The sequence below is a fragment of the Siphateles boraxobius genome, unplaced genomic scaffold (genome assembly GCF_051911475.1).
Source record: "Siphateles boraxobius isolate OS27281-9 unplaced genomic scaffold, OSU_SipBor_1 29, whole genome shotgun sequence".
Lineage (NCBI taxonomy): Eukaryota > Metazoa > Chordata > Actinopteri > Cypriniformes > Leuciscidae > Siphateles > Siphateles boraxobius.
In genome coordinates, this window is record NW_027508908.1 from 12,054,607 (window position 1) to 12,082,541 (window position 27,935).

Here is a 27,935-nt window from a genome sequence, read left to right on the forward strand (position 1 = left end):
TATAAAAATAAAAATGACAAAGCCCATAACAAAATTAAAATTAAACTGAAAAAAATAAAAATAAATAAAGGCTAATTCAAAATATGAATTAATACTATAATAGTATATAAATAACCTTGGTTCCAAACCAAAGTAACAATTAAGAACCAAAAAAAAAAAAAAAAACCTGCAGTTTTGTGTAATTTCAAATCTTCTGAAGCTTTGTGTAATAAACAGATTGAAGTTCAAATTTGCACTAAAAATTGTCCACTGTAGTCCTCAAATCAAATATGGCACCCTTAGATGTGTTACATCAGGTATGATGTCAATGACACCTTTTGTGCGCCACAGAAGTAAGTCATTGCGTCATTATAGGAACGAAATGCAGGCGAATTCATAAAGACAGAATTTTCATTTTCCATTCAACTATTTATTTAAAAACTTAACTTTAAAAAACCGAAATGCCTTTTTCTGTGATTCTATCTTTAATTGCACTGAATTCAATTCAAATTTCATTTCCTCTCTGCTTGATTGCTGCCTTTTAGCAATTCAGCACTGACAAATGACAGAACATGATGGTGGGTCCAAACAGTTCCTTCTCCTTGAACAAAGATGTCTGCATAAAGAGCTTGATGGTTACAGTCCTGAGGCCTTCATGATTGTGGCGCTGCAGCTCCTTAATAATACCAGGATTGGTTTAACAGTACGGGAGGGTACAGCCCATTGGCTGATTGATTCCACCCTTGTAAATCCAATGCATTTTAAACAGGCTGTTTGCTAAAGCACTGCTTCCTGAAGCAATGCCTGACATTTTCATGAGATGATCTTGGTAGATAAGACAGCACACTATAAAACACACACACACACACACACACACACACGCACGCACGCACACACACACACACACACACACACACACAGTTGTGGAGCCATAAGGGTATACAATTGTGTATTCAATCAAAAAAAAAGGAAACAAAGAAAGTGTATTCAGTGACAAGGTTTGCACACATTTATGTTTATTTTATGCATGAGTACTAAACATAACTAAACAGATGGTTTAGGTGACATCTATACCCTGGGCTGTATTATGACATTCAGTTATTCAAGGACAGAAACAGTATGGAAGTGAATATAGGATATGTGTCTGCTTGTGTTTTCAACCTACATGCCATCCTGCCGTGTGATGGTGAATCCGTGGTCTGGGTAGTGCACAAAGGACACGTTGACTCCAATCAGGGGTGTACCATCTGCAGTGAGCACCTGCCCTCTGATAATGGACACCAGGCTGCAAAACAAGCACACACATTTGATAAAAAAACCCACACACACTATTATTATGATTTACAGCATGACTGACAATGGATTCACTAAGCTTTCACTGCGATGTTAAAATGTCTTATCCACTGTAAATAACTAGAAAGCACACAAAGTCTGTCTCTCTCACTCACACTCACTCTATGCTTATTTATGTGACTCTTGCACCCCTGTCTCTGTAGGCCGCCATAATTCAGTCCCCTAAAGGCTGCAGTAGGATTCTTATGTGCTTAATTCCCAAGGCAGATTTCCTTCAAAGAGCTTTATAAGGATCGATGTGTCCAAGGCTTTTGTTTAAAGAACTGTAACTTTCCAACCCGGGGAATAATAGTCTAAATACTAATGAATTCTGTGTTATCTATTCGTTTTTTGATAAACACTTGACTTTCAAATCACACACACACACACACACACACACACACACACACACACACACACACACACACACACACACACACACACACACACACACACACACACACACACACACACACACACACACACACACACACACACACACACACACACACACAATTAGAGCTGTCAGTTTAAAGCAACAAGTGCAACAGAATAAACTGAGCAATGGGGTCACAAGATTTTAATTTAATCAAACTATCTGAATCACCATGATCTTTCTCTGTAGATACTGATATATTTAAACAATTGCAATTCATTTATTATTGGCATACCTAATTTGATTACAATAGTATTTTTTTTTTAATCAATTGACATTCCTAACAAAATAACAAAGCAACCATGAAGTTAATCAAAGGCTGGGTTGTTTTGGGCAGCATGAGTGGGAGAGATCTGCTTTAGCTGTTAATCAATGGCAGGAAGGCAGAGAGTCACTTCACCGCAGTGCCGAGCCGAGAACACCTCGCTCTACTTATTGGATGATTTTCCAGGTCATTACTGTTTTTCTGAGGGCCTAATCAGCAGAGCCGCAGTGAATCAAAGTGTGGCGTCCCCCCTAACTTGAAGCTGGGATAAGGGAAGTGTGGAAATGACCCCGGGGTCACAGGCACAGGTAAACATTACATAAATAAGCTGCCATTCCTCATGATGTGACCGTAACTCAGAAATCCCATTTGCTTTGTGTGAGATAATAAAACAATAGTGTCTAGTGTTAGCTGCCACAGCCTGAGTGTCCTAAAAGCATGCTGTAATTCACCTTCTCAGTGCTGTATTTCTCTCTCTTTTGCCCTGAACACCACACCACACAACACACAACTATTATTGTAGATCTGCATACCACATGCTCTGAGGCCACCATGATGACAAGTTTTCATTTTGGCGTGAGCTATCCCTTTAAGTGAAATAAAAATGTAAGTGTGCAAAAATTTTAAAACTACAAATGTGTACTGTAAACTGCACAAAAACAATCAAAATACAGAGAAAATGACAGATAACTACAAAATATGAATAGTCTAATAGGCATTTTAAATGAAATACAAAAATGTAAACTCACCCATAATATATATATATATATATATATATATATATATATATAATAGTTTTGAAATAATCAAAACCATAAAAATCCTGGCAGAATTACTTCAGAATAACACCACATTGATCAATGGATTTTACAACATTTTTACAAGACCATATACAGCCTCCAACAGCCCCTTTCTGCCCTGGTCTCTCTCTAAGAATCACCTTCACGATGATGCCATCACAAGGATTATGGCTGGATCCAGGTGGACATCTACCAAGGTGCTCAAGGTTATTTACTTCATTCTTAAAGGGGTCATACAAATGCGCTCTTCTGGACGCTGACCCTCTCAATGCTCTAGTTGTTTTCCATCCAAACCTCACTGCTTAAAACACCTTCTATTTTGCCAACATGCACCACGCAGAAGCTTAATCTGCTTAAAAGGCCCCTTAGTGCTGGGAAGCATGTTGCAAAATGAAAACAAGACATTTTCATGTACACAGGAAGGGGTTTTCTGTGCCAAGCGTTCAAGTGAATGGACGGCTGAAGATGACATAGGAGAAACATCTGGAGAGAGGCTGCTGGAATATATAGGGTGTGGGACAGATACTTAATTCCGGAAAATTGAAGAGCTGGCACTTTTGCTCAAGTGGCATGTTGTTTTACAATGTTTATGCTGTGAATCAATAGCTAGTTACCCTGAGGAAACACACAAACAACAACTTTTCCTTAGCAGGATTTTCTTTGTTGACCCAGAAGGCAGAATGAGGAGGAGATATACAGTATCTGTCAAAAGTTCTCATGCTCACCAAGCATGTATTTATTGAATTAAAAATACAGTAAAAACTGAAATATTGAAATTTTTTATTACAAATTAAACTGTTTTCTATTTTAATATATTTTAAAATTAAAAGTATTCCTGTGATGAAAAGAAATGGTGATACTTAATTTTCAGAGTTTTTGATAAATAGAAAGCTCTACGAGAAGCATTTATTTGCATTTATTGAAGCATTTATTAAATAAATTTTTTTAACATAAATGTCTTCACTGTCACTTGATCATTTTAATGCAAACTTGATGAATAAAAGTATTAATATCTATCTTTTGTTAAGCAGCAAATCTGTTGTCACCATTGAAAATCATAAGAAATGTTTCTTGAGCAGTAAATCAGCATATTAGAATGATTTCTAAAGCATCATGTGATACTGAAGACTGGAGTAATGATGCTGAAAATTCAGCTTTTACCATCAAAGGAATAAATCATTTAAAAAAGACAAAGTGTATTAAAATAGAAAACAATTGTTTTAAATTGTAATATTTCACAATATTACTGATATTACTGTATTTTTGATTAAATAAATGCAGCCCCCTTGGTGAGCATAAGAGACTTCTTTCAAAAACATAAAAAATGGAAATGTTTCCAAACTTTTGACAGGTACTATATATATATATATATATATATATATATATATATATATATATATATATATATATATATATATATATATATAATTATTCACAATAACGGCCTTTCCTCAGTCAGCCAAAATATATATATCTGTGCTGTGTCTTTTTATCACCATTTTTCCTTTTTAAACAAAAAGCAGCCTAGGATAAAAAAAAGAGTACAAATCGAACTAAACTTCACAATGAATACAAAAACCAGACACTATAATGTTTACTTAAACATCTATATTATTTAGCGAGCGATTATTCTATTTTATCATGAGCTAGGAGGATGAGGGAGTCTGCTACACATGGTTTGTGTTACATTAGATGACTGCCAAACAAACTCTCCAGCCAAAATGACCGATATTCAGTGCAGATGTGCCCCGCGTGGGTTTGTGCATTTATTTTTAAATCACATTAGTCTACACCTCCCCTTATCAGATCAGGTCTTTATCTTGCCACAGAGGTACTTTAAGGTTTAATGTCCTCACATATGGGGCACCGGCATTGGGCCTATTAAACTCTTTGTTGTAGCTAATCATGTTATCTGTCATGACCGAATCGCAGTTGCCAAGCAATTTTTGAGATTAATCAAGCTAACTTTAATGTGATTTCCATCTTAACAGAACATGTGCATTGAGTTGTGCATAGGAGGCAGGGAACGAGATAAACAAACTGATCGTGATTGCATTATGATCACATATCAGTCAAATTGAAACGTGACTGCGAGCATTTGTGGTGTCGCAGAAGACACAAATGCTTTGTGTTTTTATTCCTGGTTTCCGCCGATATTAGCTTACTCACTGAATCTTGCACACAAAGGAAATTACGTTAAAAAAAGGAGATTTGCACTTAGCAAATAGCAACAGGTGCTTAATTGACAGAGCAAAAGAGATGAACAAGGTAAAACAGAGCCATGAAGGGAGCTGACCATGATTATATCCATTCAAGCAAACATAGAGAAGATGCTTCGGACAAACCCACTCTCTGGATGTGACAACTTAATTAATAGCAGTGCTTATTCAAGCAGGCTATTATCAGAACTAACATCTCTTTCCAATAACTGTTATGGTGCTCTCACATACACAATGCAAATTGAGGCACACAATTTGTAAATTACACTTTAATGCAACTTCAGAAAATCTTTCTCCCCGTAACCCGGGTCACACGGTTCTTATGAGGTTTTGTCAGCACATCTGTTTCCATGGCAACTGTATGAAGTCTTTAACAGGGCTGTTGGAAGCAATTGTAGGGAGTAATGCTTTTTTCTTTTTTATTAATGGTGGTTCACGCACATGGTCGCTCGCAAAGCAGAAACTGGATTCATAAAATTTACATCATAAGCCACCATGAACAAGTGCTGCTCTTCAGTATTTTTTAATTGTTAGACATTAAGAATCCTTTTCAGCTATAGATCAGTTGGATCAGTAATTTAGATCTTTACTTGTGCAGCACCGGACTCACCACAAGTATGATAAATAGTGTGTGTGTGTGTGTGTGTGTGTGTGTGTGTGTGTTTAATTAACTATATGACTTTTAACATATATTTTTAATTAATGTTCAGTTCCCTTCTATATATCTGTTAGGGTTAAATCAACTCCACGACAGCTATGACATCCCATATTTGCTGGAAACAATATGGCTTAAGGTAATGATAATGGCTTATGGTATGGTAATGGCTTATTGTGTGAACCATAAGGGTAATGATTTGTCTAATTTATCAAATTTTTTTTACCAATACTTTATTGTGCTTTTCTTACGAACAAAGTAACCAGCATTAACACTAACAATTTATTTGTTAGACTTAATTCAGCGTGGAGAACATAACTGATAACAAAAATAAAACAGATATACACAAGAGAAACAGATGTACATATACAGTACATAAAGAAGAATAAATAAAATAAAATATCTATATACATAATTTCAGAGATAAATGATTTACAGGAAGAAAGTGTCTTTTGAAATAAAGGTAATTAAGGTGTCTATCAAAATAAAAGGTGGAGAAAAAAAGAAACAGTTCAAACAAACAAGATAACATGCACTCCCATTTGCCTTCATTTATATCTTAGTATTACCTTTAGATCACTTAAGTTTTAAGAATGGAAATCAAGCTGTCATGAGTTCGGTTCCGGTGTAGAATAGTTGGCTTTGCTCTATTAATTAAGACAGTGGATCGCTCCAAATGAACAATATCTATAAAATAGGACAATAATTGTTGTTTTGACAAAGAATTATGAGGAAACCGAGAACTCACGATAGTTTTTCTTGCAGCTGTTAACCCGGAGAAGAAAGTCAGTTTTTGATTAATTTTTTTATCGATTTTAACTGATCTAAGTGCAAACGTATCATCCAGCTGGATTACTTTACTTCAAATACTCACTGAACTCACAACACCCAAGAGACCACAAAAAACAAAACAAAAAAAAACACTGTTTAAGTTGGGCTGGTATAAACATTTTTAAATGATCAATGTAAGATGTAGTTCATCACTTGCCCAATTATGGCATTCTTATTGATGAGTCCTGATACAGCCCTACCTTCTGTTAAACGGGTTGTCTCCGTTAATGACATGCGTGCTCTCTGGGCCAATGAGGAAGCTGATTTGCTGATAGAACGACTGGGCGGCTTGCTGTGGGCTTGTGGGTTGGTTCTGGCTGATGATGTCGATGGGGTCAGGAGAGCCACGGCAGAAGGGTTGAGTCTGACACGAGCTTTGCAGGCAACAGTCTGGATCCATACAGTCCACCAGGCCATCTGCACACACAGACACACACCTCACTTAACAATGCACATAAAAAACATGAGGTTCTATGTGTTCAAGAGTCTTATAGTATATCCTGTGTCCTGTCTTACAGATCCCGTCACACGCTTATAGTGTGAGAGAATTGAAACGATTTTGCATCTATGCTTCATACATCATCCAACCATTAGTTCTTTCACCTTTAGGGTCAGAAACATGACAGCAATATCCTCTCTTTCTTCTTTCACATTGTCAAGACTCTCTCTTGCCTATATAAGTATACACCTGGTTAATGCTTTGTGTGGACATGGGATCTGATCTCCCGCAGGTAAGTGCCATAAACCTCTGCCATCCGTCTCAGCTAGTTTATAAAAAGACCTGTGTACATCTGGCACACGGTCACAGGGGGGTTGTAAAAGAACACATGTGCAAACACGCACTTTTGTTGGGCTAATCAGTATGAGACCAATTCTTTCTTTACAGCACCCTGAGCTGACACTGCTCTGGTGAGATCCGAGGCAGAGTGTCTGACTGTTTGTTTTGCCTTACGAGGGTCTCAGCATCCCCTGCCAAAAGCACCACGCAACTTCATGTGAGATCTGGACCTCTCGTAACTCTCACGCTGCTTTAAATCCGGTCCGCTATGGCCAAAGTCAACACGCACATGCAATGGTTCCTCTAGAGGGAGCAGAATATGTTAACATAGCTTGCGTATAGGTCACACAAAACAGAGGTCACGTAAAGGGATCTTTGGACATGTATGTGTATTTAAGGAGAAACGTATTTATTTTTTATGTTTGTTTATGTAAAGAACTTTATGTTCTGATCTTTTTACAGTACCTCTTTGTAATAGCTATTGAAAGGAAGCCAAATTCAGAGAAAATCTGCAAAACGTGGCACGATTACTGTACGACTGAGGATATATCATAACCTTACTGTATATTTTTCTTTCCGCTTTCGGAAAACTTCAAAGCTTCTTTTCAGGCTTCCAGAGGACTGTAAATCCTTCAGATTTAAGATGTTACAGACCGCATTATCTCCAACTAGAAAAACAATCTCCTCAAATGCTTTGGAATTGGGCTGTGTTTAAAGGTTCATGCATTCAGCTCAGTGGAGAAGATTTTTAGACCTAGACCGCATTCTGTACCTCAAGCGTGCAACAGAACCTCTCATGTACCAAGACGTTCTGCATCCAGACACACACGCCCTGAATGCAAGATCAGTGGAGAAGGATTCACGACTACTTGCCCCTTGAGCAGGCCTGTCATTTTTGTTGAATGCAAGTAAAAGAGATGCTCTGTCATTGTCGGTCTCCCTGATGTGTGTCAAAACTAGAAGTAGAACCTTCAGACTCTAAGCTAAGTTTTGAGATTTACTTGTCTTTGGTCTTAGGGTCATGTCTTGTTTGGTATATTCTGATGGGATACAACAGTGAGAAATAGCGTGACTCTTCTAAATCAATAAATGCTTACTTTTCTGTTTCTATCCGTTTGCTTAGGACGGCCATAACAAGTTTTGGTGTGTTTAAAACCTGCTTAAAAACTTTACTTACTAAACTTAATTTATCATGACTTTTACTGAGGGTGAAGAAATTACAATGTCACAATATGTCAGTTGTCTCATAAACAATTAAACATGCACATTTTACCGTTTCCACCAGGGTGACGTACTTGACCTGATTATCATTGACAAATATGTATGTGATATTTACATACACTTTCCCATATGCATCCCATTTCAATTTTATAACATTTATGCATCCAGTCACCGGTGACCTCACCTCCTTCATTGTCCTTGCCGTCTGCGCAGAGCGTCTCCATGGCAACGTCACATCCAGCCCCTCTCCAGCCTGGTTGGCAGACACAATGCCAGCCGTTCTGATCCAGGGTGCAGCGGCCATTACTGTTGCACAGACCTGGACATCCCTCTGCAGAGACAGACAGAACCGTCATACACTAGTACTGGCGGGTGCATGTTCAAATGTGTGTTGGACTGAGTCACTATGTGTCTTTTAAAATTTATATGACAGTATTCTCTCTGAAAGTTGTTCTGTTGCAGTTAAAAATCGACTTATATGTGGCCACAGTAGGACACAGTGTGTCTTCAACTTGTGAAACACAAATGGTAATCCAAACAGAGATACACTGACATCGTCGAGAATGAAAGTAAAGGTTTAAAGGTGAACACAGACTGACGCTGGACTTCAAACAGGCCTAGAGAGATGCACAGGGGCTGTAGATTCACATGGATGTAACGGATGTTCTCTCTCGACACAACCAATCATTTCAAAAGGGATGGCATACGTTTGTGAGAAAATCAAGGTGAGATTCAAAAGGAAAAAGAACCGATTGAGGAATCCAAATGAAAAATTTATTTAAAGAAAATCAATTAAAAGAAAGAAAATTGAATTTAGAAGAAGAGATCAAAGGAAGGGATATAAAAGGGTGAGGGAATCATGAAATAGTGAATCCATGTGAAGCTACGGCACACAGAGAATCCCAGTGGCATAAAGTATAGGGTGGACATCTGAGCTGGCGAGAGAGTGTGTGCCTCCAGCGCTATACTTTCTGCCCAGGTCACATTCCGCCGGACGGAATCAGAGGAAAGCGAGAGAGGCCAAGGGGGGGGGAAGGGGAGGACTGTGGGAGAAGCTAGGCTAACAAACACCAGGGGTCAGGCTGCGGGATGCATGGAGACAGGACCCACAGGATTCCCAAACAAAACTCAAGGACCACAGGTGTGTGTGTGTGTGTGTGTGTGTGTGTGTGTGTGTGTGTGTGTGTGTGTGTGTGTGTGTGTGTGTGTGTGTGTGTGCACGTGTCAGTAATTGCTTGTGTGTGTGTGTTTGTGGCTTGTTCAAGACAAACAATGATGAATTTGGCAGATATAAAGGACAACAATAAATAGAGCGAGGAGACTAGAACATAGACACGCTGACATCGTGCTTCAAGACAAAAAGTGAAGGAGGGAGAAAGAAAGAAAACAAGAAACAAGAAAAGAAAGACACAGGGAGACAGCGGAGTGATTGCTTGTGACAGTCTCCTTGGGGCTTTGGTATGCATTACCTTTAAATCCTATCCTCTCTCCTATTATGGGGCCGGGAGGGAGGAAAATTCGGGAAAGAAAATGAACAAAAAAAATCTGAGCACTTGAGTCCAAGTGAAGGACGATTCAGAACACAAAAACACAAAAGGGAAAGAAAAGAGAGAGAAAGGAAGCAAATGACCATAAAGAGAAGGAGGAAAGGAAAGAAGGGCTTTGAGAAGGAGCAACGCGAGATGTTGAAAGAGGAGTGGGAGCTGTTTCGACTTTGGCCGACTCTGTCTGGAGGATTGCCACAGCGTGTATGTTGTGTTACTCAACGCATGAATAAATACCATACAGAGATACACTACGTGCTATGTCGGTTTAGCATTGTAGTGAGTGAGAAAATGAAAAAAAGCAACATGGAATGTGGTAAAACAATGAAAACAAGCAAAAAACATGTTCCGAGCTAACCTATTGAGGTTTGGAATAAAATTATCAAAGTAAGCCAGTAATAGTTTAAGAAACATCTTAAATGGTAAAAAAAGAAAAGAAAATCTTGGCGTTCTGATGCACCATATGCCACTATGCGAGTCTAGAATCACACTTGGCTTAGCACTGATTTAGCCCTGTGAAATCATTTCCAAAAACACCTCAGTAACAGTAAACAAGAATCTGCAAGTATCTCTTCACTTGATCTCCGTTTACACCGCAAGTTCGTAGTTCATTATAAAATAAACATGGCTGATCGTCATTTGCGTGCAGGTTTCATGGCGCACTATTTTTTTCTTTTTAAACGAATGTGAGTGCGACTCTGGGACACGGAGGAGGTGCTAAACTGCAGATGTGGAGCAGTGGTGATTTAGCTGTGGCGAGGGGGATGGTTCTGCAGAAGTTGCAACATTAGCCAAGGAGAGCACTGAGGACATTGGATTGGATTTCTGACAGTCCAAAAAAAGAAGCCAATGAAGAATCACAATAATAGCAGACACGCAGAGGAGAGAGAGAGAGAAAAGGTTATTAATGCGCCATAAAAATGTCATAAAGACCTCAATCCGGGACACAAGAGCTCAAGGGAGAGAATGAGAGAGAGAAAAAGGAGTAAAGATACAGTACCTTGGACATACGTCTCCGGGTGAGCTTTATATGAAGCAAGAAGAAGAAGAAAAAGGAAGAGAAAGAGGATGTTAAAAAGGTGTGAAAAGACAGTCAAACTGAAAACCACATACAGAAACTAAGAGCTTTTTTAGTACTGCTGGAAGATGTCGTAATTTCAGCATCTGGTTCCAAAGTGCATCTTCTATTGAGAGACATTCAAAACGAGTAAACATGCTAACTGATTTCTCCTTTCTCACATCAATATATATATCAAAAGATTTTTCTAAGTTGTAAATAAAACATGGATTTAAAAAACAACAACACAATTTCAGTCTTTCTACTTCAAAATATCACATTTAATTCACTTCCCATTTCTTTGTGAATTTTACAAGCAATTTCTGAGTGAAAAATGTTTCAAAGTAAATCATACACCAAATGGTTTTCAGTGTACTTTACAACTCCTTTACAAAAACTAACAGACTGGGTTAAATAAAGCAAAAATACGTCCACTGAGCAGTCTTGGACTTGTGTGGTTCCGTAAAGCCCAAAGGTACCCTGCACAATCCTATGCGACACCATTTGTGAAACAAATGAAAAACAACACCCCCGTAGAAAATAACTCTCTCTTCCTGTTCAGTATTCTCAGAGCGTTCCCATAAATCTGTTTTCAAATGTGTGACACTATCACTCATAATGCATAAAGTAAATAACATAGGCATCATGGGATTTACAGTACTGTTAGAAAAGGGCACCAAAAGGGGCCTCACATGCTAATTGGAAATTGCATCCCGATGATTGACATGTGGTTCAAGAATCCAGCTGTATGTTTGCTAATTCACGTTTCACATTGTCATCACATCAGGTCTATTATCCTTGAGCCTCTCAGTGTGTGAGTGAAATATTATATGGCCCTGAGTGAGAAAAAAAAAAGAGTGTGTGTTGGTGGGAATACTGTATGGATAAGCTCTGAATCATCCACATGTGTACGAGAGCAATCATCTCCTTCCTGTGGCTAAATGAAATGATTTCTGACAAGGCTTTGGGAGAAACCCTGTGTGGCGTGTCATAACATTACATATGCTAAGTCACAACAAATCATCTTAAATAAAAGGTCACATTTTAATACAAGCATAACAACGCTACTATGCAAAGGCTTCATTAGCTGGATTATGTTCTTAAGGAAGACACTCTTGTGTGAATGGAAGACGATTGTGTGTGGTTGAGACTGATTGAGAGGTTGTGTGTATGTGTATGTGTGTGTGTGTGTATGTGTGTGTGTGTGTATGTGTGTGTGTGTGTGAGAGAGAGAGAGAGAGAGAGAGAGAGAGAGCGAGCAAGAGCGCACTGATTAAATTCCTCGGGTGTCTCGTTTCCACACACTCACTGTTATGTCTGGGAGATCCATAACTTAGACAGTTGTAGAAGACCGGCCAGCGTATCTATCCCAGAATACACAACGGGTTATGAAAACACAAGCTAACGCATACTCTGAGCTGGAAACTTGCCAGTGAGGGCAGCCAATTACTGGCTAATTACAACAAACTTCTGTTCATTTACATTGATGGTCCTGAGGGGGGTGGGGTGTGTGTGTGTGTGTGTGTGTGTGTGAGAGAGAGAGAGAGAGAGAGAGAGAGAGAAGAGAGAGAGAGAGAGAGAGAGAGAGAGAGAGAGAGAGAGAGAGAGAGAGAGAGAGAGAGAGAGAGAGTGTAAGTGAAGGAGAGACAAAAAAAAAAAGGCAATCATCCCTTTATGGACATCAATGCTTCATTATTTACGTGCACATTCAAAGAGCTCTGATTAAAGTGACATTAATCTGGAAACAATTATACATCGCGTCCAGCTCGACTCAGTCACTGTTCTTCCAAAAAGAAAAAGAGAGAAAGCCTATATTAATTACCATTATCCTAATTGCTATGCACAACCACATGGTGGTATACATGCCCGCACAGCTGTGGGTATAGCTAGTGCGAAATAGAGGCCAAACATGTGTTTTAATCATGCTCATGAGCACCTCAAGCCATCCCACAGAACCAATCAAATGTTAGTAATGTGTCAGCCCTCTTCCTGACCGACAGATGCCCCGCCAACGTAATGACAGCATAGTGCATGCCACCACCACCTCCATCCACAGCAATCCACCGACTGCAAGTCTGATTCCCGTTCCCTTCTCAGAGCATGCTTGGATTAATATGCTGTAACAGGGCGTTTCATTAATTACTGATTGAAATGATAAAGAGTGGAAAATGATTTGTAAATGTACAGTGCATGCTGTTTTTGCTTTAATCATCCATCTATCTGACATGGTTTGATGTGAGGGGAGAATTGAGGGCAATGGAAATCAAGATGATGTAGTTGTGTGTTAGCGTGCTGTAGGTTTTGCTATTGATTTTTTTTTGTCTGTATGCACGTGTGTATGCGTGATAATAAATGGGAGATTTTGAAGGACAGACGCTTCAATACCGCATGCATTTGTTTTCGACTGCATGTGAGGTACTCTACAGATCAAACATTAAATATGTTGTATTAATTATACTGAATTGATAAATAAATAAAAAAGTAAAACTGTAATATTGTGAAATATTACAGTTCAGTGTGTTTACATTACAGTGTGGACAAAAGTAATAATAATAAACATTTTAAAATAATTCTATTTTAATACATTTTCATTATGTATCACTGTACTTTTTGTACAATGTAATTATTATTGGTGCTCAATTACTAATAATGGTTCTTACTATTATCAATGTTTGAAACAGTTTTTGCTGCTTAATATTTTTGTAGAAAGTGATTTTTTTAGGATTCTTTGATAAATAGATCATTTAAAATAACACCATTTATGTGAAATAGAAATCTTTTGTTCAATCAATTTAATGCATCCTTGCCAAATAAAATATATTTTTTTTAAATCATACTTTTTGGAAATGGTAGTGTATCACGGTTTCCACAAAAATATTAAACATGTGACACTGGTACTGAAATAAAAGCGATATATCACAAAGCTCAATGGTAGATGTTGGGGGAAAAAAGTCATGCTTTTAATATAAAACAGCCATTGACGAATACCTTTTTGCTCTAACATATGCATGTCAATCAGCTGGACAAACCTGAAAAACGTCTCGGTTACGTATGTAACCCTCGTTCCCTGAGTAGTGGATTCTCATAGTGTATCTCCGCCCCACCGCGTGGGTATAAAACGAGGACGCCGGCAACATGCAGATATGTCTTCGCTGAGGAGCCGAGACTGAACTCAGGTGTCTACCCAGCGGTACAGCGGAAGTGGCAGGGAGACGTAACATACGTGTAATATCCCACGTGTAATCACGCCACTTCACAGCTGTCTTCCAGTGCCCTGCGTAAAACTGAGATCCCTGTCATAAGACTAGCAAGGACTCCTATAACCAGGGGCGGATTGGCCATCGGGAATACCGGGAACAATCCCGAACGGCCGGTCCATTTCAGGCCTAAGACCGGCCGGTGGTCAAAGAGTTTTTTTGTTTTTTTTAATGATACGCGACCGGCCTAACCGGCCACTCAGCTGCAGCGGAACTGTGTGTGTGTGTTAGGGCTGTAACGATACACCAAACCCACGATTCGATTCGTATCACGATTTTTGACCCACGATTCGATTCGTATCGCGATTCTATCACGGGGGCGGGGCTTGAGGGGGCGGGGCTTGTGGTGAAAAAAAGAGATTTTGAGAGAAGAAAAAAAATACCGGTATTTTTATTAAATAACATTAGGAAAAACCTGTATAATCTAAACACCAAAGAACAATAATAACTATGCAAATTATTATACTATACGGCAGTGTAGGCTGCTGCTTTTGGGCTGTGTTCTGTACTCCAACTAAATTGATTTCGGGATGGTGCCGTAATATGCATCTGCATGTTGGACGTGTTGCCGGTCAATTGAGGATTAATTTAATGCACTTTCTGAGAATTTATATTTCAAGTTTTGGCTGCAAATTTCACGTCCATAATGCTGAAATTGCCAAATTTTAAATAATTTATCCTCAACTAGTTTTGTGGTGTAGGTCTACGTAGGCTATTTTATAATGTTAACTTCAAATAATACTAATAGTAATTTAAAGATGTGGTAGTTCTCATGGGCCTGAGGGGAGGGGAGGGGGGGAGGAGGGGGGGGGGATCCCCCCTTTAGATGATTCTCATGGGGGGGATTTTTTTTGTTTGAGGGGAGAAAGGGGGGGGCATTTTTTCCAAACAAAATTATTACATTTATCTTGCCTAAATGTTTGCGCTCATTGCATTTTTACAATGGGGTAATAGCCTATTGTTGTTAAGAATTTACACATCACAAGGAAGCTTGATTTAAATTGTTTAATTAAATTGAAAAAAGTAGCACAAATAAATACAATAGAATAAAGATACAAATAAAGACAATTAAAGAGAAAAGTTTTTGAATAGGTCTAACACTAGTATTTATATACAGATACTGAATAAAGTAATCAAATGGAAAATAACACTGGGTAGTATTTTAGTCCTGAATAAATTAAATACATAGGCTATTAATCCTGATTCCTTTAACTTAAAGCCATCTTTTGTTGTTTTGACAACAAAATTAATGACAGACACATATGGCTGCCGTCACTTTAAGAGCTAGTGCACGGATCCTGTGTTCATTATACTGGCATGCGTTTTATGTTTATTAAAGACAAAACCGACTATAGCCTATTTAGAGTATAGCCTACTCACAAAGACCGAAATTGACAATTTTGCGTGTTAAAGCAATATAATCCGCGAAAAATAGTTACTAGCCAGCTGTTTTTGAGGCGGATTTTCTATGAATGTGCGCATAGAAAATAATCTCAGAGAGCGCGCGAGCACTGATTAGTTTAAAATCGCTTGAATGTTTAAACTGGTAAGACTTAAAAAGACTTCAGTCACGATGCACTGCTGGCCCGATTGTGCAAGTGAATATTCCGTCATGTCCCGACCTTACAGTCTAGGTCCCGACTCCAAAACGCGACTGTGTATTATCGCCGCAGCGCTTGATGCCTGCCTTGCACAAAACATTATGAGAAGAGATAGAAGACGCGCGGCACCGCTGAACACTCACGCTGTTTGTGAAATTGCGTCTGGAAGATAGTTGTTAAAATAATGATTTTATTTTATTATCTGTGTGGATTACGATTGCGGGAATTTCCCACATTATAAATGGGAGACCTGCGGGAATGATTAGAATTATGCGCTATACCCGCGCCGAAATTCGAGCCCTGGTTCTGGACAGGAAGGATAACTCTGGGAGTTGGAAGGGGTGTGATCGCGATTCTGCCTTCTCACATCGCGATACAGGATCGTGGACCTGAGTATCGCGATTTCGATTTTATATCGCGTATCGTTACAGCCCTAGTGTGTGTGTGTTTCAGACCGGGCCAAGCCAATACTTTCAATCTGAGGGGGGATACGAGAGGCCCCTCCCAACTTAGACTGATCCTCGTTGTTCCTGACATCCGATTGGCTCAAACTAGGCGCCGATCAAAGGAGTTTACTTTTGGTCATGTTTGGCGGATTTGTGTGAATGCAACAGAGACGGACGGTAAAAATGGTGAAAAGAAGGAGAGAAGAGAAAGAAATGGGTTCTTATTTTTTATAAAAAAAATAAGAATTAGAAAGAAAAAAATGTTGGCACAAGAGGCGGTTAATATGCTGCAGTCATATTGATGAGGAGGGAGAGAAGGATGAGGAGGAGGAGAAGGGGGAGGAAGGAAAGCAGCAAGAGAAAGAAGAGCAGGAGGATGAGGAGACAAAAACAGTGACAGGTACAGGGTTAATGTGCAGGGCTGGGTTGCCAATCATATTAGGCATATCAATCAATCAATGCTTGATTAAGGACACACACACACACACACACACAAAATAGAAAAATACAGAACAATATTACATATTTACATGATAAAATGCCAATAGTTCCACATACTAGATAATAACCTGACTGAAGCACAGATTTAATTAGAAAAAGTATTATTCTTAGTCATATTTATTACTGATATTCTTCTCATGTTCACAATCATCTGTACAATCAGTAAGCAGAGGCAGCGTCCAGCACAGGGGAAGCTGAGCCATGGGAGAATTGAAAGTGAGGACACACACAAATCTCTATTGTATGGGACTGCAGTATTTTACTGGGTATTTGTTAGTTTTGTAACTATTTGATCACTCCGACTGAGTGTACACATGACATGCTGGTAGTTAGCAGTATACTGTGACGTATGTGTTCGAGATTAGGTTTTGCTGACCTGATTGTGTTTAGTGAAGTGGTGACTTGCTTAGTCAGGTGTCATCCTAAAAATTTCTTGAATGTCTTCAGTGTAATCTGATTCTCCTTATACAATAAAAACACAATTAGAATTAAAATAATTGCAAACAAATACTTCTACTCTGCTACTTCTGGGGGGTTGGGGACTTAGAGAATACACATATGACATGAAGGATGCATATGGAGAACACTGGGGTGACCATGCCGCAGTTTGAATATTTCAACCCCAGGGGTGGCAAGGTGGCATGCCAAGGGAAAGACACATGCTCAAGGAGGCTTACAGTGGAAATACACATGTGGGGGTTACTTAGGGGAGGAACCATGCACACGGAGGCACCTAGCCGACGCACAGGCAATAGGAGCCAGCGTCAACAGTGCTGGAGGAACTCAGGGCCTCAGAGAGGTGGCTCACCTGAGGAATATATCGCATGTATCCAGTCCGTAGAGTGGAATGGCGAGCAAGCGAGACACCTGAGTGGGTCCAATACTAGCTGGTAGAAGCGAGTACATGAGAGGACACTGGCTCCAATCAGAGATTATAGAATCTGGTGAATGAGTTAGGTGTCGCCCAGCCTGCAGCTCTGCAGATGTCTGTTAGCGAGGCACCATGCGCCAGCTGACGAAGAGGTTCCACTTCAACGCGTAGACGTGTCTCGTGGACGACGCTCTAGTGGAAGTGAAGGTAGCTACCACCGCAGTTTGTAGGGTACTCAAACCTGCCTGGTCCCGCCCAGGAGCCACACGTGGAGGCTCCAAAGATCGGGACGAGGGTGCCCGTCCCTGAGAAAGAAGGTCCTGCCTCAGAGGAATGGGACAAGGAGGTGCTGTCGCGAGGAGAATGAGTTCGGAGAACCAGGTCCGGGTGGGCCAGTAGGGCGCAACCAGAAGGACCTGCTCCTCGACCTCCTCGACTTTGCGCAAAACCTGCGCAAGAAGGCTTACTGGGGGAACGCATATTTGCGTCCCCGCGGCCAGCTGTGCGCCAGTGCATCGGTGCAGAGCGTGCCCTCGGTCAGGGAATAATACAGGTCGCAACGGGTCAAGTCGTGAGAGGCAAACAGATCTATCTGTGTCCCCCCGAACTGGACCCAAATCAGCTGAACTGACTGGGGATGGAGTCGCCATTCTTCAGGGAGGGGCTGAAGCCTTGAGAGCTCGTCGGCTGCACAGTTCAGGACTCCGGGAATGAAAATGTCTCGAAGCGACCTCAGATGCTTCTGACTCCATAAGAGGAGGTGGCGGGCGAGTTGCGACATACGGCGCGAGCGTAGACCACCTTGACGGTTGCTGTACGCTACTGTGGCAGTATTGTCTGATCGGACTAGTACGTGTTGACCCCAGAGCAACGCCCGGAAGTGGTGCAGGGCAAGGCGTACTGCCAGCAACTCGAGGCAATAGACATGCCATACTGCTCAACACTACATGCGAGAATCACTGAGCTTCAGGAGCAACCTTGCTCAACACCTAAGTGTGAAGAAATTCACTGAACCAGATGAGCATTTCTGCTCAACACCTGGGTGTGATAAATCTCACTGAATTTTTCAGGAGCATTTCTGCTCAACATGAGAGTGTGACAGCATGTCCATTGCGCATGGCGCCCCAGCCCGTGGAGGCATCTGTTGAGACAACAGCATGCCGGGAAGCTCGTTCCAGGGGCACTCGGGCCCGTAGAAAACTGAGGTTCGACCACGGGGTGAGTACCGACGGCAGGTCAGAGTAACTGGTACTCGGAGGGTGCCGTGTTGCCATGTCCAACTCGGGACTCGGTCGCGAAGCCAAAGCTGAAGCGGTCTCATATGAAGCAATCTGAGCGGCGTACCGCGGCTGCAGATGCCATATGCACCAGGAGCCTCTGAAAAAAAACTTCAGTGGAACCGCACTCTTGGGCTTGATAGTCTCAGGCAAGTCAGCAATGGCTGAGTGGAGAAGGCGACCAAGTCCATACCGAGAAAAGAATTCCTCTGCACGGGGCAAAGTTTACTCCTTTCCCAGTTGACCCGAAGGCCCAGACGAGCTAGGTGCCGGAGTACTGGGTCCCTGTATTCGCAAACCTGGTCTCAGGAGTGAGCTTAAGACAGCCAGTCACAGAGATAGTTCAGGATGCGAACCCCGTGTTCCCATGGAGGAACAAGGGCTGCCTCAACAACCTTTGTGAAGGCGCGAGGAGACAGGGCTAGCCTGAATGGGAGAACAGCGTACTGATATGCGCGCGCCCTGACAGCAAACAGTAGGTATGGTCTGAGTCGAAGGAGAACGGAGACATAAAAGTAGGCGTCCTTCAGGTTGATCGCTGCAAACCAATCCTGTGGCCGCACACATCCAGAAATGCGTTTGGCCAGGAGCATCTTGAACGGCAGCCTGTGAAGGGAGCGGTTCAGATGCGTAGGTCCAGGATGTAGGTACGTGGCCGTAACCCACCAGACTTCTCCGGGACAATGAGGGAAGGGGCTGTAAACCCGGACCTCATTTCGGCTGGAGGGACAGTCTCAATCGCACCCTTCGCCAGTAGGGTAGCAACCTCCGCTCTAATGACAGGGGCATAGCCACCGACCAAAGTGGAGCGGACTCCCCTGAAGCGGGGAGGAGACCGTGCGAACTGAATTGCATAGCCAAGCCGATGGTTCGCGCGACCCAGCGGAACAGATAGGGAAGCTCTAGGCAGGCTCCCAACTGTGCTCAGCGGTGTCAAGAACCACAGACGTCCCCCCGGTGGTGCAGCGAAGCGGAATGACCGGCCCAGACGTGGACGTCAGAGCGGCCCGGTGTGGGGGCAAGGTCATAACCGCACCCTGACAGAGGAGGCCAGGGAAGGACCAGCGTTCCAAGGGGGCCTGCTCTGTCAGGGGTCTGGCGACAGAGGGGGACAGGGGCGAAGTGGTCCGTGGAAGGCAAGCCGTGTCAACCGCCTCTGGGACAGAGGGGGACGAGGAGAGCACGGCTTGTGGGCGGCGCTCTGTGTCGTCCGAGAACTCTGTATGCTCAGAGATGAGAGAGTCAGTTCTTTCTGAATAAGGATTCTTCCCAAGCCCTCCACCGGGGAAAGGAGTGGCCCTGCTACCAACTCCTGGAAAGAACTGAGTCTGATCTCTGAGCAGCCCATCTCAAAAGAGCCGCTTAACCGGCGTTTAGCGGGGGGCGGGGCTGGAGAGGGCTGTGGCATCCCCCTACGGTCTTCCAGAGCCAGGCCCAGGTGAACGGGCGGGGTTGGAACCGTGGGAGGGAGGCTTTGGCATTGGGCAGACTGAGGGATCTGAGCAGACGGCGGGGCCGTCGGGCAGAATAACCTCAATCTGCTCACGGGCGGTTGAGAACTGTTGGGCAGAAGCACTCAACCGCACCACCGAAGAGGCCGACCTGGGAGATGGGGGTGTCGAGCAGACGGTTCCGCCCGACATCGTGCACATCAGACCGGTCAGCCCCAGACTGGTGAACATCACCTGACTCCGAGAGCGTACGGCCACTTTCGTCGCTCGGAGAGCAAGGTCAGTGGCGGCGCGCAGCTCACTGAAGAGCCTCGGGTCAGTCCCGCCCTCCTGCATGTCCATGAGCATCTGGGTCAGGTAGACCAGCAGAACGGTCATGGGATGCAGTGAGGCAGCTGCCTGTCCTGTGGCACTATAGGATTTCGCCACAGATTAGTGTAGACGAAAAGAACTACAGACTTTGGACGGGTGCCTAAGATTGCGCCGGGAAGCACTCTGAGGACATAGTAGCATGGCAACAGAGCGTTCAACCGGGGTAACCCCAGTGTACCCATGGGCAGCGGCCCCTGAGGGGAGGAAAGGCAGATGAGACCAACGAGAGGACCCTTGATCTCATCATGCACGTCCGGGAGGAAAGATATTGGGGTTTGCTGTGGACGCGTCGGTGGCCTTACCAAAAACAAATCGTCCCGGGAAAGCATGGCCGTCATCTCCGGATCAGACTCAGGCACAGCCGTATGCACACCAGAGGTTGGCAGCTGTGACGAGTCGTCATTTCCAGAAGAATCAAGCCCACCTAGTGATGCTGCTACAGACACAGCATCATCCTCTGTAGCTTCAAATGAAAACACAAGGGCCACCTGAGGGTAGACTCGTGGTATCATCAGTTCGCTAGCGGGCACCTTCATTAAAGTGGGGGGGCTGGGGCGTGGACACAGAGTCGGCGCCTTGTTCCAGACCAACACCCTCAGGTCACCCTGGCCACCAGCAGAAGATCGGGTGGTGGATGAGGGGACTCTCACTCTTGCGAGTTCACCGAGTCTCGACCTATATATGACGCGATGTTCACGTTCCCAGAGAGAACATGAGTCATCCACGAGCGCTGTTCAAGCATGATCAAAGCCCAAACACACTAGACAGCGCTCGTGCCCATCAGAGTCCGATACCAGTCTGCTGCAACCAGAAATGCACGGGCGAGCCGTCTTTAAAAAGACGTGCGAGCTCTTTTATGAGAGGAATAAAAACTCCGCGATGTTGAAGCGCACAGGGAGACACACACACACTGGCAGATCACTGCACAGATCAGCAGGCACTGTGAGCTCATTGCAGATCACCGTTACACCAACACCGGAGAGAGAAGCTCGTCTCGTAGAGCGAAGTCAGAGATGATTGTGGAGTGAAGAAATACTCTTGGCTCCGAAGCGAAAACATATCTGCATGTTGCCGGCATCCTCGTTTTATACCCACGTGGTGGGGCGGAGATACGCTATGCAAATTCCGCAGACCCATGGCATTTCATCGCCATTGGCTCGTTTTGTAATACTCGAAGTCGATAGGTGTTCTAAGCGAAACCCCCATTCGTCGTCATCCGACTTAACTCGGAGAGACTACGAAAGGGAACATATTTTTGTAGACAGAGTTTAACTTTAAAAGTAACATTTGTGATACCATGGTTGTCAGATTTTATTGATTTGGCCTGTTATTGAAACCTACCCTTGCCAAGCAGTTAGGATATTTCGGTCTTTCCTCATTCAACTTGCATGACTACAAAATAACTGCCTGGGGGCCGTACCATAAAGGCTCCTGAGTAAACTGATCTGCGCCAATAATGCTTTAGGATTATTCACACCATAGTTCAATTTGTGGACTTTTACAATACGGAAGTTTGACAAGATCATTTTGGATAAATGTGTGTGTGGGTACATTTCTGCATGCTCCAACAGGGTTGACTGATGTGTGTGCACAGCTTGCTGTAATCCATGGCTTTCTCACAGTAAGAGTTGTGCTTCTGATGAATGATCTGGAAGGGCCCAAGGCCTAATGAAGCATACAAGTCTTAATAAAAAATCTTAAATGTCTGGCAGTGGAAGCTTCTGACGAGCCACACTTCCCACAAAAAAATCTCTTTTCTTTAGTCATAAAGAGTCTTTAAAGAGCTATTACTAATAAACGATCCTAAGAAAATGGTCTCATGAGTATGTTCGTGTTCCAGAATATGCACCATTTATTCACATTATACAACATGCCAGCATTGAAATTCATCATATTCCCAAACTTGTTGCTAAAGTGAAGTTTGGTTACACCAAAGTCCTTTTAATTCAGTTCACTCAGTTACTCTTTTCAGTGAATCAACTACTAATAAGGGAAAACAGAAATTTCCCAAAAACTAGTCAAGAAGTTTTTTTGGTAAAAAATTGGAATACATTTTTTTTTTGCTAGTGCACAGGCACATTTCAGAGTAAACAAACAGGTGGTTATATATATATATATATATATATATATATATATATATATATATATATATATATAAAATATGACTGGCTCTTTTATATGATACGTGGACTTCCACTCCTATAGATGCCATTTTGTGATATGATTACAACTGGATAAAAAAAAATTATAAATGTACATCAACCCACTAAATTGAGTATTCTTCGAGAAGTTCTATTAACTCTCAACAATTCCTGAAATAACCCGTTATCTAAAAAGAGCATCGCAGCCATCAACAAGAGAAAGTGCAGTTGGCAGAGAGTGTGTTTTGGGTGCTGTGAGAAATATTTCATGCTCCTACTCTCCTTCTCCCGAAGCTCCCCAATAATTTCCAAATGAATAAACAGATCTGAGTCACACTAAGCTAAATCAAACACATGCCTCTTTTAAAAATCTGATGTACTGTCTGGATAAGTTCACATTACAGACCATAATGTTCTGTTAGGATTAGGGCTTGAGGATATATCAAATACTCTAGATTTTGCTGAAGATATAAAATTAAGTAACATTGTGAATATTTCAGTATAGATTAGCTTTATATCGGCATATAAGTTTCCTAAAGTGCATGTCATTAGAATAGTTTTGGGGAGAATTTGATAAATTTCATTGAATCAGTTCAAACTGTCCAGGATCTAGGATAATATATGAAAGTTGCCCCAATCAGATTAAGAAAAAAAGCATAGCTCAGACAAAAAAATCTGTATTTTTTTTTTAGGTTTTTTGAGAAAGACTTCATGTCATAACAATAAAATACATACTGAAAATGTCTGGATGCTGCCGGTCAGTCTGAGAGCTGTCTTAAAGTACAGTGTCTAAGTGTCTTTGTGTGAAAGAATCATGACGCAAGTATGCTGTAATGCAGGCATGTGTGTGTGGACTCACTGTGAAGAGGTCTAATGAGAGTGAGTGGGTGTAGAGGGACAGGGAAGGTCACACACACAAACACACAATTCACACATACACAAACACACACCCCTGCATGGATCCAAGAGGCCCCTTATCTCAGTCTGACACATATGATGTATGAGGTACCATAATTCTTTTAGCTCCCTCTTGTGCTCTCTTTCAAACACACACACCTTCTGCAATGCATGCACTCAGCAAAGAGGGACGAAGTATCAACCTTGGCCTAAAGAGATATATTCAATCGTCCAAACTCTGGAAGGCCACACACAAAGTAAACACAACCTGTAAAATGTTTTGCACATAAATGCATTATACTGTAAACACTTTAAACTTGAGGTGTTAATATACAGGGATAAGTAAGTAAGCAAGCCATTCGTAGTTGCATTTCTCTGAAAAATGTCAACACAATGCTCTTTTTGATAGAGCACCCATACAAGCCTAATACAGCAGCATTGGCTTAACCAATGGCGTGTACAATTTCTTCGGCAGACCAACGACCAGCAGAGTAAGTATTCAGCAAACATGTTTGATAACAGTCATTATGTTTGCAATTTCATTTGGTGATGGTAGCAGCACAGAAATTTCACACTTCAGCTTAAATGAAACTATAAAATTGGCCAATCCATTAAAGCCACTGACATGTATTTTAAAATATGGTCTCCTACAGTCTTACGTCCATTTATAATGTTTAAACTTAGAGCAACAAGGTCATTAAGTGATCAAACTCAGCAAGCATTTTTGCTCAGTAAAGTTTGTAGTCAGGGTGAGAGTGTGGTGTGTGGGTGGCTGGCTCGAACAGAAGAGCAGGACAGAATTACGTGCTAACCATGCTAATTTGGAAGACGAATAGCAAAATGCTGGCCAGATTCTCATAAAGCTGCCCAGCGAAACAGGCCTGCTTGCTAACAAGGCCGCGTACCTCGATCGCTCGTGTTGAGTAATGGAGCAGCTGACGTACCCTGCTGAGAGTTGAGCTGGTGGAGGATGTAGCCAACACGCTAACACCGAATCAACAGATTTAGTGACTGACGGTTAAGCAACTTGTACAGTTTGAGTTTGAGAAGAAACAGAGGGACTTTATTTAAAATGTAAAATTTAATAGAAATATATGTTGATTTTTTGGCCATATTTTCATAGATAAGTGAAAAAAAGATGGACAATTTGGTGCTAGACCAGCACCAAACCACAAATAACCAGCATTAACCAGACTAAACCAGGAGGACACATGCTATCCAACTTGCCATGCCTGTCTTTCTTAGAGATTTAAATAATGAACAGAGTTTAATGCTTGTGTAAGGAGAAATTGCTGTCGTTTAGCCCCCTGATTTTCAGAATAGGTGTTTCCATGTGGAAGCCTGCATCAACTGCAATGAAAATGTCAACCCTTTGATAGCAAGCAAAGGTCAGGGGGAAGGTACAAAACAGAACAAACATTCATAGTCCTCTTCCTGTTGAGGTGGAAGAGCCAAAGCAGGTGGAGGAGAAGAAGAAAAACAAAGGGAATATGCAATCAAAACAAGCTCAAAGATGTGAGTTAAACCTTCATAACAAATAGCAAATGGCTTTGATACAATAGCATCAACACCAGCTGGAAATAATGAGAGAGAGAGAGAAAAAAACTTTGTACACTTTATGCAAATACACTATTTGGCAAAAAAAAAAAAAATGTGGACACCCAAACACCACCCATATGAGCTTGGTGGCATAAAAAAGGTAGTTTATTCTCAAATTTCTCGACTAGATGTTAAAATAAGGCTGTAGGATTTTCTCCCATTCAGACAAAAGTGAAATCAGTAAGGTTAGATGCTTTATACACAGGATCACTGTCATGTTGGAACAGAAAAGGCCCCTGAAATTAACTTGAATTAAGGAGCCAAACCCGTTTATGTTAAAGGAGGGTATTAACATTCTTTAGGCCATGTAGTGTAAATACTGGCATACCGTACTGATGATTGTTTGTCTTACCGACGGTGCAATGTTCTCCGGTCCAGCCCTGGTGGCATTCACATTTGCCGTCCTTGCAGGTTCCGTGCTCAGTGCAGCGTGGGTGACATGCTTTCAGATCACATACCGAACCAGCCCAACCCTCTTCACAGCGACAGCTTCCTCCTATACACACACCGTGAGAGCCACAGTCCACTGCACACACCTCTGCAAACACAAACAAAGGCGAAAAAAATTAAAATTGTTCTGGGCTGCAGCCTAGCCAAGGATGACGACGGTCATGTGTTCTACAAGGTGGTAGCACATTTCAAGTGCAAGTCTCCTCTACTCAAAACAACAAGAGCAGAGGTTACATTCCTGAGAACAGTCAAGTCTAAGTTATTGACTTAAAGTGTGAAAAACTTATGACAGGAAATAGATAACTGCAGACCCCTGCTGTGTCTAGAAGGCTGTGTGGCGGGGTGGCGTGAGGGGGGGATGGGTGGGTGTATGGAGACTGCCCGCCCCACCTCAGTCGGCACCCCTTAACAATGATGACATCTCAACCTTCTCTGACCTACTGGAGTGTGTGCGCTCCTCATGGAGGCTTTGGCGGTGGGGTGCTGGCTAAAGGTGTGTGTTTGGGGGAAGGGAAGGAGACATCAGAGCGTACAGACACGGATGTGAATTGACACGCTGAACTTTCCACCCGGACCCAGAAGACCCAGGCTTCCCACATAGATTGAAGCAAACACATCAAGCCAAAATAAATCAATTTATACACATTCCACGCTCTGCCAGACGCTCTGCCGTTTGAATGGCTTTTGGGATCGAAGCTATCATGGAAGCATTTTATTAGCATTTCTCTTTGCAGGTTTGTTACTTTTCAAAAAAAAATGTTGGCATGTTTACAGGAAATGATTCTGAATTGACAAAAGCTTCTATACAGAAATTGTTGTCAATAGAAACTAGTTTCATGTTTATCATACCTTGGCGTAAATGCAACTGGCAACAAAAGCTGATGAGGGAAAATTGGGTGTATTTTGAATGATATCCTGTGAAAAGTGTCTGATAGCGATTTGGATTCAGTTTGAGTTTGTGTACGTGCGCATGTAGATGTGAGTGGGTTTGGCAGAATAGCAGAGTAAGACAGACTGGCACAAAGCAAGCTGCAGTTTAACAGCCCACACACACACCATTCCACCAGAGCCTTGCAGCCCGACACACCCCGTCACGGAAGAAACAAAGCACTAGAAAGACATCTCCTGATAAAGACAAATCATGGGATGGGGTATTGTTAAACTCCTTTCTTCAGCCTCCTTTCTGACTCTATCCCCAGCGCTTCCTGACAAGGTGTGAAACCATGACATGACACCCAGCCTGAGCTGGTGAAAGTGTATTGAGACAAGGAAACAGAAGTGAAGAAATGTGGAGAGAATTTCCCATCAGCCCTTGGGTCAGGCGAGTGCCAGTTAGTGGTTGGCTTCCCTGCTGCGTGCTGTTATTATGCCTCCTGCAGGTGGGCAGGAGTGACGCAGCCCTTCAGCATGTATGTGTGGGCGCCTGTGTGTTTCATCCTTCATCAGACGAGATTCCGCTGAAGTTCACCTCAGTTTCCTTAGAGCGGGAGTGTGATTGAAAGAGAGAGAGGCTGTGCACAAGGAATAAGTTCACACAGACAGATGGAGAGCAGCTGCTGGGAAGTACTTCTGGAAAACTGACGGCTCGAGCCGTAAGCCTGCTGCAACGGTACTATATCAATCTGGATTACTGTCTTTGCAAGAGTTGCAGCCAGAGTGTGTGGACTGATTGCCTGAGTGTGTCCATTTTGTACGAGGAGTCATGCACCTAATTTTTTGAGGGGCAAATCCTGGCTCACTAGGCGATAACTTAATTCATATAATTGTGAGGCTTAGTTTAGTAAATTGATTCCCAATGTGCTTCGTTAAATTTGAAAAATCAATACACTAAAAAAGCAAAACAGCAAGTGATTTGGTAACCTTCACTTCATTGACATTAGTTCAATTAATTTAATTAGCATTTGGTATCATGAACTAACAATGAATATTTTTACAGCATGTATTGATAGGCTAAT

General features: G+C 42.1%; 1 protein-coding gene across 8 annotated transcripts in view; it reads right to left on the reverse strand.

Annotated features, from left to right (window-relative positions):
• tenm3 (teneurin transmembrane protein 3) overlaps positions 1 to 27,935 on the reverse strand; it is a 321,921-nt gene that overhangs the window by 66,363 nt on the left and 227,623 nt on the right. For 4 of the 8 annotated variants that reach the window (XM_077246623.1, XM_077246622.1, XM_077246626.1 and 1 more), the window contains 6 exons: positions 25,883 to 26,068; positions 11,061 to 11,084; positions 9,986 to 10,006; positions 8,701 to 8,847; positions 6,718 to 6,934; positions 1,145 to 1,264 (listed from right to left, as the gene is read on the reverse strand). In XM_077246623.1, coding sequence (XP_077102738.1) covers positions 1,145 to 1,264; positions 6,718 to 6,934; positions 8,701 to 8,847; positions 9,986 to 10,006; positions 11,061 to 11,084; positions 25,883 to 26,068 — 715 coding nt within the window. The remainder of the gene's footprint in view (positions 1 to 1,144; positions 1,265 to 6,717; positions 6,935 to 8,700; positions 8,848 to 9,985; positions 10,007 to 11,060; positions 11,085 to 25,882; positions 26,069 to 27,935) is intronic. The other 4 variants (XM_077246625.1, XM_077246624.1, XM_077246630.1 and 1 more) reach the window with 1 other exon arrangement.